The following is a 16184-nucleotide window of genomic DNA, read 5'->3' as shown; positions in this document are numbered from 1 at the left end:
ACTTCCGGATGACCCGGAAGGTATTCTGGGAATTTACTTTTCAATTCCCCCTGCCCCCCCAGCCCGATACCCCATCCGTTTTCATTGACTCCCATGGTGAGTTTATTTCTCTTTGCGGGAGATTCTGGCCTTGCGTGGACCGGCCCTGGGGCCGGGTGGGGAGGTTCCTAGGGCTTTTAGGGTCCCAGCATCAGCTCTCTTCTGGCCCCAACTGGGAGTCCCCGGTTCACGCCAGCTGCACACCCAGTGCATGTGGCACATCTGCTCCGGACTTGCCCACCCCCAGCTGTGAGGGCACCTTACACCTGCTGTGGATGCACCCCACTTCCCTGCAGCTACAGAGCTCAAGCCTCCCCCACCCCCCATGAGGCTGCGACAGGGGCAGGTGCACGGCGTGCCCGCAACTTTCTGTGAAGTTTTTCCTCTGTAATCGCACATTGAGGCTAGAGAAAGATGACGTGCGGTTTGTGTGCACGTGTCCCTCAGACTCCACTTTTTTGGGGGGGACGATGAAGACTTTACTAAAGATGTAGTCCTGTTTTCTAGACCGTTATCATTTTGGAAAGGCCTCTTGGAAGTGGAAGCAGAGGCCGACTCTGCGCTGGATCTGCAGAGCACCCCCTCCCTCCAATGTTGTTTCCCTTGAGTCAAAGGTCACCCCCACCCCTGACTCCCATAGTCCCAGCCTTTCCCTGTCTTCCCTCTGTACTCTAACGCTGAAAGGCTGGTGTGTGTGGAACGCATACTAAACCACTGGCATTTAACCGGGTTCCTGAGACCTCTGAGAAGGGGTCTCTCTTGGCCAAATGGTCTAGGGGCGGCCCTGAATCTTGTTTTTTTTTTTGCACATCTACCCTTAAACAGAAAAGCAAGGATCCAGCCATACTTCAATGGACCCCCAGGGGATCTTGAAGGCATTTCCCAAGCGAAAGAAAATTCGTGCAGATCCATCATCAAAAGCACTGGCAAAGGTTCCCAGAAGGGAGGCGGGAGAAGCTGGAGGTGAGCTGGCCCGCCCTCAGAACTCACACACTTGAACCCTTAGCCGTGTGTTTTCATCCAGAGTCAGATAGCGGAAGTGGCCTCACCCATGTAGGGGCCGAGATCTCTGTACACTTACTTTGTGTTTGCTTTGGTCTCAGTCCTTGTCTCTTGTTTAGAGTCTCACTGTAACCTTGACCTTGCCTTGTAGCTGAGAAGGACCTTAAGCTCCCAACCCTGTCTCAGCCTCCCAAGTGCTGGGTTTACAGGTGTGCAGCACTGCGTCCGGCTGGCGCTTTGTCTTTGTTTTGCAAGGCAGGATTTCTCTCCTTTGCTCTGGTTGTCCTGGAGCTTGCTCTGTAGGCCAGGCTGTCTTGAACTTGGAAGTCTTCCTGCCTCTGCCTCCTGAGTGCTGGGATTAAAGGCATTTGTCATTATAACTGTACTTGTCTTTGATAGCCTATTTGCTGTGTTATCTTTTTCTGCACTCCAACACCCCAGTGAGAAAATGTTCCCTGATTCCTCAGGAAGTGACCCTTAGAATTCTTTGTTGTCCTAGAGGAGCCCCCGGAGCACACAAATACCTCTGCGTCTCCAGCTGTTCTATGTTGTTTTGCCACCAGAATTGTTAAGTAGATGGCAGAGATTTTTAAGGGGTTTGGAGTGTTGGTCAAGTCCTCTAGACTGAGGGCAAAGAACTTGTAATGGTAAGGAATGTGTGCTTTGCTGAAAAAAGAAAAGGTGATAAAATGATTTTTGAACTGTGTTCAGAGCAAGAAGGCTTCAGTCACAGATACTTATAGATGACCTGTGACATGCCAGGCACCGCTCTACGCATGACCTGTGACATGCCGGACACCGCTCTACGCATGACCTGTGACATGCCGGGCACCGCTCTACGGATGACCTGTGACATGCCAGGCACCGCTCTACGGATGACCTGTGACATGCCGGGCACCGCTCTATGGATGACCTGTGACATGCCGGGCACCACTCTACGCATGACCTGTGACATGCCGGGCACCGCTCTACGCATGATCTGTGACATGCCAGGCACCGCTCTCTTTTGCACCAGGAAGAGAACGCAAAATCCTAACTCCCTGCATTCAGATGACGTCTCTTGAAGAAGTTGGCTGTGCTTATGGTAGAATTCTTTGAAGGCTTTTTGTGCTCTGGGTGGCAGGAAAATGGTTACTTTGAAGGGAAATCATCAAACGGCTCACTGTGACTATATCTAAGTTGCCCAGCTCAGTGACATACACACGTCTGTAATCCCAGCACTTGGAAGTAGAGGCAGGAGAATCAAGAGTTCAGGGTTATTCACTACGTAATGAGTTTGAGGCCAGCCTGGGCTACGTGAGACCCTGTCTTAATAATAATGATAATAAAATAATAATAATAATAAATTTTATGGTAATAGGCATTTGGATATCCTCTCCACAGATTGGCTGAGCTCCCTGAGGGCTCACATTATGCCCACTGGCATTGGACGAGCCCGGGCCGAGCTCTTCGAGAAGCAGATTATCCATCACGGTGGCCAGACATGCTCTGCCCAGGCCCCAGGAGTTACTCACATCGTGGTGGATGAAAACATGGACTGTGAGCGGGCTCTTCGGCTCCTCAGACTACCCCAGCTACCCCCCAGTGCTCAGCTGGTGAAGTCATCCTGGCTAAGCTTGTGCCTGCAGGAGGGAAGGGTGCTGGACACAGCTGGATTCAGTCTCTCCATCCCCAGGAGGTGGGCTGCCCCTCGCCTTTCTCAAGTTTTTGTTAATACCATCTTGAGTTATTCCCAGACAACTCCTATGTGTTCAATTGGACACACTTGGAAACCAAGGTTTCAGTGGAGAGAAAGGTCGGGGACGGAGGCAGGGGAGAGTTTTGATGTCCTAACTGCCTGTGACCTCTCTTGCCCTCTAGTTCCTCCAACCAACCACAGCCCGGCAAAACAGACCAAGGCTCTTCTGCCCCTGGTACCCAGGAGGCTGTATCCAGGACGACCCTCTCTCTTCCCCCTCCCCACACCGGATCTGCATCTTCTCCCAAAAAGACAGAGAAGGCACCAAGAACCCCAGCCCAGGTGAGAAGCTCCCAGTTCAGGGCCCTGCCCATAGAAGTAGAAGGGCCTGGTACTTATCCAGAGACCTCGGTTGCTCTTGATTATGCAGCTGATCCGCTCTTCCCGGCAGCATTCATTGCTTCTGCATTTACCAAGCCATGCCTACCATATACCACTGGGAGTCCCAGGGCCCTGAAGGAAGCCCTATGGCCTTACACTGGCAAAGGGACAAGCCCAGTGCACTAGGTGCAGACTCATCCTTGAGTCAAAGTAGGAGACACCTGCCCACCAAACACAACCCTCACTCTTGAGGAGGACACAGATTTACTGTTTCTTCTGTCCCCAGCTCAGCTCAGATGACGAAACCGGTGATGAGGAAGAACCCTGGGTTAGCTCAGCAGATCTGGAAGCCTTGATCAGTGGGCGCTATCCCACTCCCCCTGAAGAAGATGGTGGGCCCGACCCAGCCCCAGCAGCCCTGGAGAAGTGGGTCTGTGCACAGCCCTCGAGCCAGAAGGCCACTAATTACAACCTGCACATCACAGAGAAGCTAGAAGTACTGGCTAAAGCCTACAGTGTCCAGGGAGACAAGTGGAGGGCCCTGGGCTATGCCAGGGCCATCAATGCCCTCAAGAGCTTCCACAAGCCTGTCAGCTCCTACCAGGTACTTGGAGGTTGGGGAAGGGGCCTCTTCTTTGTGGACTAGTGGTTAATGGTTGTGCTAGTCACCAATGGACATTGAATTTAGTGGTTAAGATTTTATAATGGGTGGGATTTACACTGAGACACACTGATAAAATTTAAAAAAAAAAAGGTAGTTGAAAACAGACCAGCAAAATTGTTAGGACTTGGAAATGGGTGCTTAGGTGTTTATCACACTGTTTCTTCTACTTCCAATTGTATTTATATAATAAGAAGTTTAGCCGGCTTCTTTTGCACACCTTTAATCCCAGCACTGGGCAGGGGGGTAGCAGGAGCAGGCAGATCTCTGTGAGTTTGAGACCAGTCTGTTCTACAGAGTGAGCTCCAGGACAGCCAGGGCCACACAGTGAAACCCTGTCTGGAAAAACAAAAATTTAAAAAAAAAATTAGTTTAAGGCCAGGCACGGTGGTACATGTCTTAGACTCTGGAGCCATTTCATTGTGGGCTCTGTAGACAAGTTACTACTGTTTGTCATTTTTCCAGTCACTTGAAAGGAATTAATAACGGTAGCCAATCACAGTGTTTTTGTAAGGTTGAAAGATGGTCCCAGTAGCACAGAATGGCAGGAAGTAAGCCCCCAGTCAGTGTGTCACAGTAGCCCCCAGTCAGTGTTCTCAGTAGCCCCCAGTCAGTGTTCACAGTAGCCCAGTCAGTGTGTCACAGTAGCCCAGTCAGTGTGTCACAGTAGCCCCCAGTGTGTCACAGTAGCTCAGTCAGTGTGTCACAGTAGCCCCCAGTGTGTCACAGTAGCTCAGTCAGTGTGTCACAGTAGCCCCCAGTCAGTGTGCCACAGTAGCCCCCCCGTGTGTCACAGTAGCCCAGTCAGTGTGTCACAGTAGCCCAGTCAGTGTGTCACAGTAGCCCCCGTGTGTCACAGTAGTGTGTCTTATAGTTGTGGTGATGGTGGTGGCAGTGGTGGTGGCTATGGGCCTTGTTATTTTCTGTACTGCTTTTTGTTGTTGTTTGGTTTGTTCTTTTCTTTTGGAAACGGAGTCTGTGTGTCGTCCTGATTGGTCTGAAGTCTGCCTGCTTGCACCTCTGCCTCCAGGAGTGCTGAGATTGAAGGCCTGAACTACCACGCCTGGCCATGTTCTCTGTTTCTTGTTGCTGGTCTCAGGGAACCAAAGGACAAGTTCCATATGGTTGCTGAGCTGGCTTCTGGGAAGAAATTCTGAAGGAGCCAGATTTCCTTCCTCTGTCTCTCCCTTCCTAACTTCTTATTCCTCCTCTCTACCATTTGCTCCCTAGGAGGCCTGCAGCATCCCTGGAATTGGGAAGCGGATGGCTGAGAAGATCAAGGAGATCCTGGAGAGCGGGCATCTGCGGAAGCTAGACCACATCAGTGACAGTGTGCCTGTCTTGGAGCTCTTCTCCAACATCTGGGGAGCTGGAACTAAGACTGCCCAGATGTGGTACCATCAGGTCACACCCTGCCCTTCTGCCACCTCAGTATTGCTGTGACACAGAGCCTCTGCCACATCCCTTCCTCTCCACCTGCAGGAGCCAGGGTCCTTGTGTATTCCCACTCTGTGTTCTCATGAGAACGATTCGAACCACAGGGGACTGCTTTGTAATGGCACCAGGGTTCGCCTCGGTCCCTTTCCTGTCCCCAGAACAGTCCTGTGCCTTAGTGTCCTTGAAGTGAGGGCAGGAACAATAAATACGTTACTCTGTCCCATGGACTGGCAAGGGACTTTCTGTTTTTTAGTTTCTACAGTATCTCACTGTGTGGCCTTGGCTAGGCTAGAACTTGCTGTGTAGATCAGGCTGGCCATGAACTCATGGAGATACACCAGGCTCTGATAAGGGACTTTCTAAGGAGCCAGGCTTTTGGCTCCATGTCTAAAATAGTGGTTCCCAACCTGGCTGTGCCAAGAATGATCTTGGGAACTGGTGAGAATGAAGCCAAGACCCATTTTATACCAAGGGAGCAGAGACCAGCATCCCCAGACTGTGTGTGTCCCCCTGAATAGAGGCTGGACTTGGTCAGTCTTGCCTTTTGTCTTCCATGGTCACAGCTGTGACAGAGCCACCTGTGTCTTCTGGTCCATACACTTACTTCATTAGTCCTGGGTCCTCACAGCCTCCTCTCTGGCTGGTTTTTTTTCCAGGGTTTCCGGACTCTAGAAGACATCCGAAGCCTGGACTCCCTGACTGCTCAGCAGGTCGTCGGCTTGAAGCACTACGATGACTTCCTGGAGCGCATGCCCAGGGAGGAGGCTGCGGAAATTGAACAGACAGTAAGCATGGCTCCTAGAGCACCAAGGAGAGCGAGGCTTGGATTCCCAGCTGGGCAGCCCCACAGGCAGACGTAGTTAAGGGGCTGCCGGAGAGAGCCGTAGGCCCAGAGGACATCAGGTGGGGGTGGACACTGTAACACCAGCCCTATGGGTGAGTGGTCTCGGGGCAAGAGAACACTGGGCCTAGCGTGGGGCAGACACAGTCTCAAGGACTGAGATGTGGGAGGGTGAACAGACCAGGTTAGGGTCAGGGTAGAAGTGGTGGTTCATTGTCTTTAAGAACTTAACGAGGGCTGGAGAGATGGCTCAGTGGTTAAGAGCACGGCCTGCTCTTCCAAAGGTCCTGAGTTCAATTCCCAGCAACCACATGGTGGTTCACAACCATCTGTAATGACATCTGGTGCCTTCTTCTGGCCTGCAGGCAGAGCACTGAGAATACTGTATATGTAATAAATAAATCTTTAAAAAAAAAAAAAAAAAAAAAAAAAAAGAACTTAACGAAAACTGCGGGGTCAAGAGTGGTGGTGCACGCCTTTAATCCCAGCACCCTAGAGGCGGAGGCAGGCGGATCTCTGTGAGTTCGAGGCCAGCCTGGTCTACAAAATGAGTTCCAGGACAGCCAGGACTGTTACACAGAGAAACCCTGTCTCAAAAAACAAAAATAAACAAACAAAAGACAAGAAATGAGAACTATGGACTTCTCTGCTCAGAAGGCACAAATAGCCCAGGTATCTGCCTCTTTCCACATGTGTGGACCCTCTGAAGCACCTCTGCGGCTGCTCAGAATTGGTGGGGTTCAGATGAAAGAATATAGGATTAGGGGTGGGGTTAAGAGAGCATGGCCAGGACTTAGTTAAGGGTGAGCCTGGTTAGGAGTTTCTCCCAGGGTTCTGTTCTATTTGCTGTTAGTATTTGTGATTTGTCAAGGCCTGACCATGTGGTGCAGAGGTGGAGTGTTGCTGGGTATGCCCAAGATCCCACTGCTGTCCCCAGCACCACAGAAAGAAAAAACAATAGTTTCAGTTGACCAAGAAATAAGCTTTGGCCAAATTAAAGGTTTGGTTTAGAGCAGAGGACTAAGTTTATGAGTTTATACAGTTTTGGGTCTGTATTGTTTGTTCAGCTGGTGTGGGCCTAGGGTCTTGCTGAGTGATGGCAGAGTCAGCTGCCTGGGACTGGTGCTGGATGGATAGACAGGCCCTAGTGTGTGTCCTTCACCAAGCTGTCTGCTGCTGATGACAGGTCACTCAGCTACAGTGTCCAGGCACAGGGAATGCCCTGGGCAGCCACCAGCCCGCAGCCCATTGGAACCAGGCTTCCCACTGTAGCCTGCCCATAAATAGGGCTCTAGCTATAGGGATGCTGATGGATTACTTATCTTTCTCCTGGAAGGCCCAAGAGGGTAGTGAAGGGATTGTCAGGCCCTGGGAATTGAGGTGTCCTGGCTGTGGGTATCCAGGGCCCCAGAGACCTCAGTGTCCTGCAGTGGGGGCGGGACCCATCTCCATATAAAAGGCCTCCACAGCGGCTGGTAGAGGCTAATGGGCTTATTCCTCCTCAATTAGGCCCCTCAGATCCTTCTACAGACAGGCCTGGCTCACTCCTGCTAGAGGGTGTGGGCAGCTCCCGTCCTTCCTTCCTCACGGGTGCAGTGGTGCTTCGTGCTCCACTTTCTCCCTGCCAAGTTGGAGGCTCTGCCAGCCACGTGCTCAGGCCTTAAACCCTGACTCCCACACACTGTCGTCAGCTCCAGAGTCATAGGCAGCTTGAACTGCAGGGATACAGCCTTTTGTGGAGTTTCACAAGCCTGGCCACTAGGTGTGGGGTGGGGCCAGAACCCAAAGAGTGCCCCCTGCTCTTTCTTATACTGAATCCTTCTACCCAGGCAGAGCCAGCATCTTCAGGCCTCCACAGGCCTGTCTCTACAGGGTCCCAGGCGTATCCCCTTCAGCTTAGTATAAAGTCTGGAGATAGACCTGGGAGCTGGTGCTGTCATGGGAGAGGCCTCCAGCATTTCACCCCTCCCTGCCCTTTCCCAGGTCCGGACATCAGCCCAGGCCTTCAATCCTGGGCTGCTGTGTGTGGCCTGTGGCTCTTACCGAAGGGGGAAGATGACCTGCGGGGATGTGGATGTGCTCATCACTCACCCAGATGGTCGGTCCCACCAGGGCATCTTCAGCTGCCTCCTTGACAGCCTTCGGCAGCAAGGTATCCACTCTGTCTTTGGGTGAGCAGGCTGGAAGGGGCAGCCATGTCTGAGTTGTCACCTTTGAGTCCTAGTTTGAGACATGCCATGGGGGAAGGGCCAAAGACACTCTAGGACAGATGCCTACAGGTAGAAAGTCTCCCCTTCTGTCTCATTCTATAGATGAGGAATTGGGCCCAGAGGGGCAGGGTCATTCAACATGGAGATGAGTAAGAGTGGACTAGAGAAGGGAGGGTTTGGGCGGGTTGGGAGGGTGCAGATTGCCTTACTAGACATCCTTACATTGGACCAGGGTTCCTCACAGATGACCTGGTGAGCCAGGAGGAGAATGGCCAGCAGCAGAAGTACTTGGGTGTGTGCCGGCTTCCAGGGCCCGGGCAGCGGCACCGGCGACTGGACATCATCATCGTGCCCTACAGTGAGTTTGCCTGTGCCCTGCTCTACTTCACTGGCTCTGCCCACTTCAACCGGTCCATGCGAGCTCTGGCCAAGACCAAGGGCATGAGCTTGTCGGAGCATTCCCTCAGCGCAGCAGTGGTCCGGAACAGCCAAGGTGTCAAGGTGGGGCCTGGGCGCGTGCTGCCCACCCCCACAGAGAGGGACGTCTTCAAGCTCTTAGGCCTACCCTACCGAGAGCCAGCTGAGCGGGACTGGTGACCATGCCGTGTGAGCTGCCACCACCACTCTAGCTTTGCCTAGCTCAGCCAGACGACTTCAGTTACCTGCTGTCCTTAGCGAACCAAGCTGGGAGCTCTGGGCCTGAGGGACAGAGTCCGCCTGACAGTGAGAGCCTTCAGGCCCTCTCCCGGATAGGATGACTATGCTGCTGTCCCCTCTACCTCACCACGGCTTCTAGTGACATTTCAAGCTTGTCTCCTGTGCCTAGGCTTTCCTTTCTACCCTAGACAGATCTAAATGCTGGGACTCAGGGTGAGGCTGGGGCTGTGGGGGGAAGCAGCTGTGGGTTCAGCATCTTCCTGAACCCTTACAGTAGGAGACGCCATGCGGACTCCCTCCCCCACTCACTTCCTGTGCAACTGGAGCTGCTGGGGGTGGCCTGCCCAGACTGTGAGGACTGCTTCGGAAGGCCCTGGGGCCTAGTAAAGCGCTTTTGACTTTCAACCTGCCTGGTGTCTGAGCTGCAGCCCCACCTGCTGCCCTGCACCCCAGCGGAACAACCATGGGACCTGCACATCAGAACCCACACTACCGCCCTCTGGTCAGGTCAGGCCTGGCTGAGTCAGATCCTGAATGCAAAATGGGGTCTAGGGTGGATGGTAAGAGAGAGAACCGGAGTTAGACACAAGGGGCCCCTCTCTGTCCACCCTTTAGCAGCTCCTGTGGCCCTCGGATGGGACTACAGTGGGCTATGAGCAGAGGTGACAGGACTTAGGGGAAACTGGAAACATGATCTGTACACCACGGATAGGGATGGGGAGATCTGGGGTTCCCAGGAAGAGGAGAGGGCAGAATGTGAGGAAATGGCCAAATTGTGGGGGGGGTCAATGGAATGTTTAAGGACAGTTATGAACCAGCTTTAGGGAGGATGCTGGGATTTGGGAGATTCGGCTGCAGTGTTTGATTGATAGGACAGGTGTGGTGAGCCTGCAGGTGAACAGCGGAGTCCTGACTCTGGACTCTATGTAGCTGGGCACGGCAGGACAGGAGACCCGGGAGGGGAGGGGTCTAGAAGGAGGTTTAGAAAGTCAGAAGGCGGGGGCTGGAGAGATGGCTCAGTGGTTAAGAGCATTGCCTGCTCTTCCAAAGGTCCTGAGTTCAATTCCTGGCAACCACATGGTGGCTCACAACCATCTGTAATGAGGTCTGGTGCCCTCTTCTGGCCTGCAGACATACACACAGACAGAATATTGTATACATAATAAATAAATATAAAAAAAAAAAAAAAGTCAGAAGGCTTCCTGCAAAGACCCCGTGACCCACTGGGAGATTTTTGAGGTGGAACATGAGGCAAGCTTAAGTCTAGAGGCTCCAACTTTAGTCTGTCAAGTGTGAAAGATGTGTGTATGTGTGTGTACAAGGTGTGTGTATGCAAGGTGTGTGTGTGTGTGGCTTGTGTATCGTAGAATCCCAGAGTTGGCTTTTGCCTCCTTGGTCTCGGTCCTCTGTCTGGGCAGTGGCACATACTTATAATTCTAGACACTCAGAAGGCGGAGGCAGGAAAATCCTAAGTTCTAGGCCAGCCTGGGCTATGTAGGAAGTTTAAGGCATCTCAAAGTGAACAAAACAGTCATGAACCCTAGCATCTTGGAATCAGACCTCCAGCTCAAACCTAGACCCCAGACACCAAAGTTGGGGGACCTGGACTGCATGAGTCCTGCTGGGGAAGGGGTGGAGCCCACTGCAAAGCCTCCACGGAACTGAGAAGTAGCCACATCCAAGGACCCAAAGCCCCCGTGAGGTGCCAGTCTTCTGGCAGACTTCCTTTTCCTCGGAGTGACTCGTAGGGCTAGGAGCATGGACTGCATGTCCTACACAGGAAGCTTCCAGAAACAACACTGAGAGAATAGAGCTGACTACCTGGGAACTCAGAAGTTTGCTCTGTCCCTCACCCGCCTTACTTAGTCTTCCCAGTAGACACAGACTCCATGGTGCCTCAGACACGTATGCTCTTGTCTCACCTGATCAGGGCAGCAGGAGGTCCCATGCTGGAGAGAAAATGCCCACAGCCTTCAGGGTTCCATGACACTGGTGTCCTGACTGCAGGATGACATGAAGCTACTGAGGCTGAGCTCCGCGTTCTCAGGCTGCCTAGAGCGGGGGCGGGACACCCGAGTCCTGCTCAGCAAGGAGTGTAATGTTAGGGTTCCCCAGCCTCTGAGAGCCCAAATCCGCCTCCTGGCATCCCTGCCCTCATCTTGCCGTAAAGGGAGGACTGAATTACTAGCCCTGGTGGGAACTGGGGTCCTGTCTAGTAACTGAGTACCCCACAAACCTCTTGGTCCCAAGGAAGAGGAAAGGAACTTTACAAACCTGCTTTCGGCTCCAGCTCATTCCCCTATCCCTGAACCACGGTTGTCCCTGGCCGGACCATGTATGAGGCGGGGCAAAATGGCTCGCATCCTAAGGATATGACACGACACCTTATCTGGCTGGAGAGTGGAGACTCAGGGAGGAGCTCGTGCTCTCAGAGGTAAAGAACTTGCCTAGCACCACCGCGACAGCAGCAAGCCAGTGTGACTAAGGCCAAGCACCTGCAGTGAAGTGATTCTTCTAGCAGGTGGTCCGGGGTGGCTCTGGAGCCTCGGGGCCTTTCCTGGCTGTAGCCGGAGGGAGGGGTGCCAATGGGAGAACGGGCAGAGAGGTCCCGTGCTTCTGGCTTCCATGCAGAGAGTCTAAAATTCCCACAGCTTAAAGACCCTTCCAGATTCCACTCCAGAAGGAGCGTGGCCCTGCCACCTGGTTCTCATCCCAGGGAAGCCTATCTTGGGGCTTTGGTTTTTTGGTTTGTTTTGTTCTGTTTTGAGACAGAGTTTCTCTGTGACCGCTCTAGCTGTCCTGGAACTTGCTCTGTATAGCAGGCTGGCCTTGAACTCAGAGAGATCCTCCTGCCTCTGCCTCCCAAGGGCTGGGATTAAAGGCCTGAGCCACTATGCCCAGTTTAACTTCATATTCTTTTATGCCTCCAAGTCTGCCATTTTTTCCTGCAACAACAGAGAGCCAGTACTGTGTGTGTCTTGGTCTCCCACTGTCCTGAGTGGGTGTGGGCCCCGCCACACGTCACCTATGACTTGCCACTGGAGAAACAGGAGGGTCAAGCTGGTTGCAAACCTTAGGCTTCTTCCCCCCTTTTGGCCTCTCTTCATTTTAACTGCTGTCTGATACTTTGTGCCCACAACACAAGTCCTCTTAGGGTGCCTATGACCCAACCCTGCCAGACAGTAACCTTGTGTTTATCTAGTGCCTGGGGTCATGGCCATAACCTTGCTATGAACCAAACCTTTTGTATCTGGAGTTCTGGCTACTGAAGCAGAGCAGGTGCAGGCATAGGCCAGGCATCTATCCCCATGGAGTGGGCACGGTGGGCAGGCTCTGGTATGCCATTTCTCTGAGTTGTGGGAGTTCTTCCCCTTTAATAGGAGTGGGATTCCTCTTGCCAGGACTAAGGGGTGCAACTTGCTTCCTTCTTCACCCTCTCAGCAGGGGAGGGGAACATTGCTGTCCTCTGAGCAAGGGAGCTGCCCAGGAAGCCACAGCTGTGGTTCCAGTCTGCAGAGAGAATGGGGGCCTAGGGGCTCCAGTGTGGTCCCCTGTCCACCCTGCTCTTCACTCTGCACCAGCCAGCCAGTTTTCCAGAATCCCCCAGTCACTGGGTGGCCCTTCTTCCCAGCTCTGGGACTGGCAGAGAGGGGCGTTCTCGCTGAGGCCCCAAGAAAAGCTGGTCTTTGGAAACTCAGCCTTGCTCCCCTGTGGAAGAGATAGCTGCCTCCTTGGGAGAGCTTCCCTGAAGAAGGCCCTGAGCCCCAAGACAAGAGGCCGCAGGGGTTGATGGACTGCTGGGCTGACTCTGAGAAAGCCTCCAGAAGATGAGCTGACTCAAGGCTAGAACAATCACTATTGCCATTTGAGTGGCTGTGGAGCCTGTGAAGAACCTGCTAGACACAGGCCTGGCCCTCACTGAACAAGTCTGTGCCTGTACTTGCCTGTGATGGGTGTGCTGGTGTTTGACCGACCATGTGGCTGCTTGCTTGTGTGTGTGACTGCCACATGTTTCTGGGCCCCTGGGTCTGTGGGCTGTGTGTTTACACTTTGTGTCCAAGTACCAGTGTCTCTAGCGTCTGGGGACAGGCCCCCATGTCACCAGGGCTCAGGTAGATGCGCGGGATGGAAGGGTCCCCAGTGGTGCTGGTCAGGGACTAGGAAGGTAGCAGAGTCCTGGCTGGAGCTGGAGCTCTGGGTCCTTGTGTCCATGGAGGAGGCCGCAGGGCGGACCGCTTGCGTCAGCCTTGAGCGGCCATCAATAGCGCGCGGTTAATTAATTTGATGGGAACAGCAGGGACCGCCGTTTGCATTTAGTGAAGTTCCAGGAACTTCCAACCCCATCTTCATAATTGGCCTCATAAATTGTAAGAAAGAGAGAGATCAGCAAAGCGGGAGGAAGGAGGGGCCGCCCGTCCGTCCTTATTTAATTTTATTGCTGAAATTCATCTTTTTAGCCTCCTCCGCCTGAATCGGCTCTCCCTGCCGGATTTGCCTAATCATGATAAATTAATATTCATTTCCCACCTCTTACCCAGCTCCCGCGCTTGGATAGAGTTGGGAGGGTCTCCTTCCAGCCCCTCTGCCTTGGTGGGAGATGACCCCCAAAGTGGAGCTTGTGTGCTGAACTGAAATTGGCCCTTGGGGAGAACAGGAGGGAGCCCTGGGTAAAGATGGGGTTGTCTTTTCTTGAGAGGGGGACTCCCAAGATTGGTAGGAACTCAGAGGGCTCAGAAAGCCGACATTAACTACCAGTGCCCAGCCAGGGCTGGATTAAAAGGACAATGAGAATCCTAAAAGTCTCCTCGAGACCTCAAGGCTGAGCTGGACAGGGAAGGCTGTGGTGGGGATGGGGACTGGATGGCTGGAAGCTGAACAGAATCGAGGCGCCAGGCCGAAACAAAGAGTTGGTCCTGCACTGATCATTGCTACACTCCACGCCCTCAGCTGGATATGAGCCACCTTGCGAGGATGGCGCCATGTTGGTCTGAGGGTTCCTGTGGGCACTGTTGGTTTCTGAGCACTCTTTCTCAGTACATCTAACAGGGTGGCGAGACCCAGTGGGTGGCACCTGTGCTGTTCTGTCTGACTGGCATAGCTTCTGCTTCAGGTAGGGCTGCTGGCAGCACACAACCCTGCACCTCCCTCTGTGGTGGGGCTCTAGGCTAAGGGATCACAATTCCCTCAGCTGTTTGCGCTTGGTTCTGTGACACGTGCCGTCTTTCATTTCATCCAGCCTTTGACCTCACTTACAAGGGAGGAACCTGAAGATCACACAGGAACAGTGATTGGTCCAGTGCCCCAGGACGAAGTTCAGGAGGGCTGAAACTAGGAGTGAGGGAGTGACCACCCGCCTGGGAGGCTGAGCGTGTGTGGAACATTCAGTTCCAGGGTGCGAGCTTCTGCTGGTATGTTTTATTAGGTGACAAAGGGTACATGATCTAACCACACAATCCCTTTAAAAGGAGAGCTGCCTCTGAGCGGTAGCAGGACAGTGGAAGAGACCTGAAACATGAGCAGGACCTCTGAGAGGCTGAGGAGCAGTGCCCACTGATGCCCGCTGATGCCCACTGATGCCCGCTGATGCCCGCTGATGCTCAGCAGGAGACGGACAGCAGCCCTGCCACCGCCAGGAAGCGAATCCTGCCAGCCACAAGGATGAGCATGCAAGGACCTTTTCTTTAGAGCCTACAGGGATCCCAGGCTATCCAGGGCCTTCATTCAGTCTGTGGGACGCTAGGCAGCAAGCTCAGCTGACCATGCCCTGCACCCATGGTTGCTCTTTGAAGGGCCTGAGGAGGTGAAAGTGCATTGCAGCAGTAGGGAGTAGATGCATAAAGTCTGGGCAGGGGTCTTAGGACGCTCCTGCTGTGGGCTGGAGTTGAAGCTGGGGTGGGGGTCTAGGGACTCTATTAATACCACTCCCCGCTCCCCAGATTTCCCAAGGCAATAACTGCTCCCAGTTTCCAGACTCCGCAGCCTCCTCTGATGCTTTTCATGTGAACAAATCCTTGCAGACAGTTTAGTTTGTGACCTGTGCATGGGAACCCGGGCTGTGACTCACTGTGAGTGTAGCCAAGCTCACAACTGCACCGTGAGCTCCTGCAGAAACTTCCAGCAACAGAGTGGCTTGGGTGGTGCCTTTCTTTCCAAAATGGCGTTTCAGACATTTATTCATGGGACCTGGGTGGATCCTGGGAAAAGAGACTATTGAGACCCACACTACATGTTAGAAGGCTGGAAGGACCAGTGATAGCGTGCAAGTTATGGAAGGAGACTTGGGGAAGGGCCCTGAGTTACCTACGCCACATATCTGGTTTATTAGAGTGGTTTTGCCAAGACCTACATGTGAATATGTAGTCTCCAGGTAGATTTGTGTCTCCATTTTAGAGATGAAACCTGAGTCCCAGACAGAAAGATGGTTCAAGGGTCAAGACCATGTACTGATCTTTCAGGTCCCTGGGCCTGAGTTCAATTCCCAGCACCCACACTGGGCAGCTCACAACCACCTGGATATCTCTCTCTCTCTCTCTCTCTCTCTTACACACACACACACATACACACACACAGATGAAGAGAGAGAGAGAAAAAGAGAGAAAGAGAGAGAGAGAATTTAAAAAATAAAACTTTTAAGGAAAAAAGAAGAACCCTAGTCTCAGAGAGGATCCTTTTCTTTTCCTGACAGCTACATGTGCGGGTCAAACAGGTGTCACTCAGATTGCTCTGTCTCGGCTCTCGGTCCCACTCAGCACAGATCTAACGGGACCCTCTGTCCCAGCCCCTTTCCCACTTCCCTCAGAGTCCGCAGAGAGAATTGCTGGTGCTGTCGGTCCTGAGTCCAGGATTCAGTTTGGTTTTGAGGCAGTGCTTCACTGCGGTAGCCCCAGCTAGGTGTGAACTCAAAATTCTCCAGACTTGGCCTCCTGAGGGTGGGATACAGGATACCCACAAGCCTGGCTCAAACCTGGGCTTGGAACCATTAGTTTCCTTCTGAGCAGGGATGTGCAGTGGTCTACACCATCATCAAGGCGTTATGGTGAGGGCAGCAGCAACTCCTGAGCCCGCCAGAACAGAGCACACATCTGGCCGACACCAGTTCCTCCGTCGGTTCCAAACATGCCTGCTCTGCCCTGCCTGGACTCCAAGACAGGGCCCACGGAGTTCTGGCCTGAGACACTCCAGCCCCCAGCTCCTTGTGGTCTCTGAGGGTTCTGTCTCATCCCTTGGCCTTGATTCGGCACTGTGGGGAGAACCTTTCCTTCAGTTTGATCAGGAAGT

At 53.1% G+C, this 16184-nt stretch overlaps 1 protein-coding gene across 3 annotated transcripts; it reads left to right on the top strand.

Annotated features, from left to right (window-relative positions):
* Positions 1-16: 16 nt before the first annotated feature.
* On the top strand, positions 17-15441 carry Poll (DNA polymerase lambda). Of its 3 annotated transcripts, none has more exons than XM_038317154.1 (10): positions 17-96; positions 865-1002; positions 2425-2719; positions 2902-3061; positions 3387-3704; positions 4992-5165; positions 5855-5983; positions 8023-8191; positions 8482-8607; positions 14372-15441. In XM_038317154.1, the coding sequence occupies exons 2-10, from the start codon at positions 891-893 to the stop codon at positions 14413-14415; spliced, it is 1527 nt and encodes a 508-aa protein (XP_038173082.1). In that variant the 5' UTR covers positions 17-96; positions 865-890; the 3' UTR covers positions 14416-15441. The 3 variants fall into 3 exon arrangements, with proteins under 3 accessions (XP_038173082.1, XP_038173077.1, XP_038173070.1); XM_038317149.2 differs by lacking the exon at positions 14372-15441 and adding an exon at positions 9181-9311; XM_038317142.1 differs by lacking the exon at positions 14372-15441 and having other exon boundaries at positions 8482-9311.
* Positions 15442-16184: the final 743 nt, after the last annotated feature.

Source organism: Arvicola amphibius, chromosome 1, assembly GCF_903992535.2.
Source record: "Arvicola amphibius chromosome 1, mArvAmp1.2, whole genome shotgun sequence".
NCBI lineage: Eukaryota > Metazoa > Chordata > Mammalia > Rodentia > Cricetidae > Arvicola > Arvicola amphibius.
Note: the sequence above shows the minus strand (reverse complement) of the source record. Positions and strands in the feature narration are given on the sequence as shown.

Excerpts from the sequence above, each read along its gene's own strand:
- Poll (XM_038317142.1), top strand. The coding sequence starts at position 891 with ATGGACCCCCAGGGGATCTTGAAGGCATTTCCCAAGCGAAAGAAAATT. Across the intron at positions 2,720-2,901 it reads AGTCTCTCCATCCCCAGGAG|TTCCTCCAACCAACCACAGC; the intron begins GTGGGCTGCCCC and ends CTTGCCCTCTAG. Across the intron at positions 3,062-3,386 it reads CACCAAGAACCCCAGCCCAG|CTCAGCTCAGATGACGAAAC; the intron begins GTGAGAAGCTCC and ends TTCTGTCCCCAG.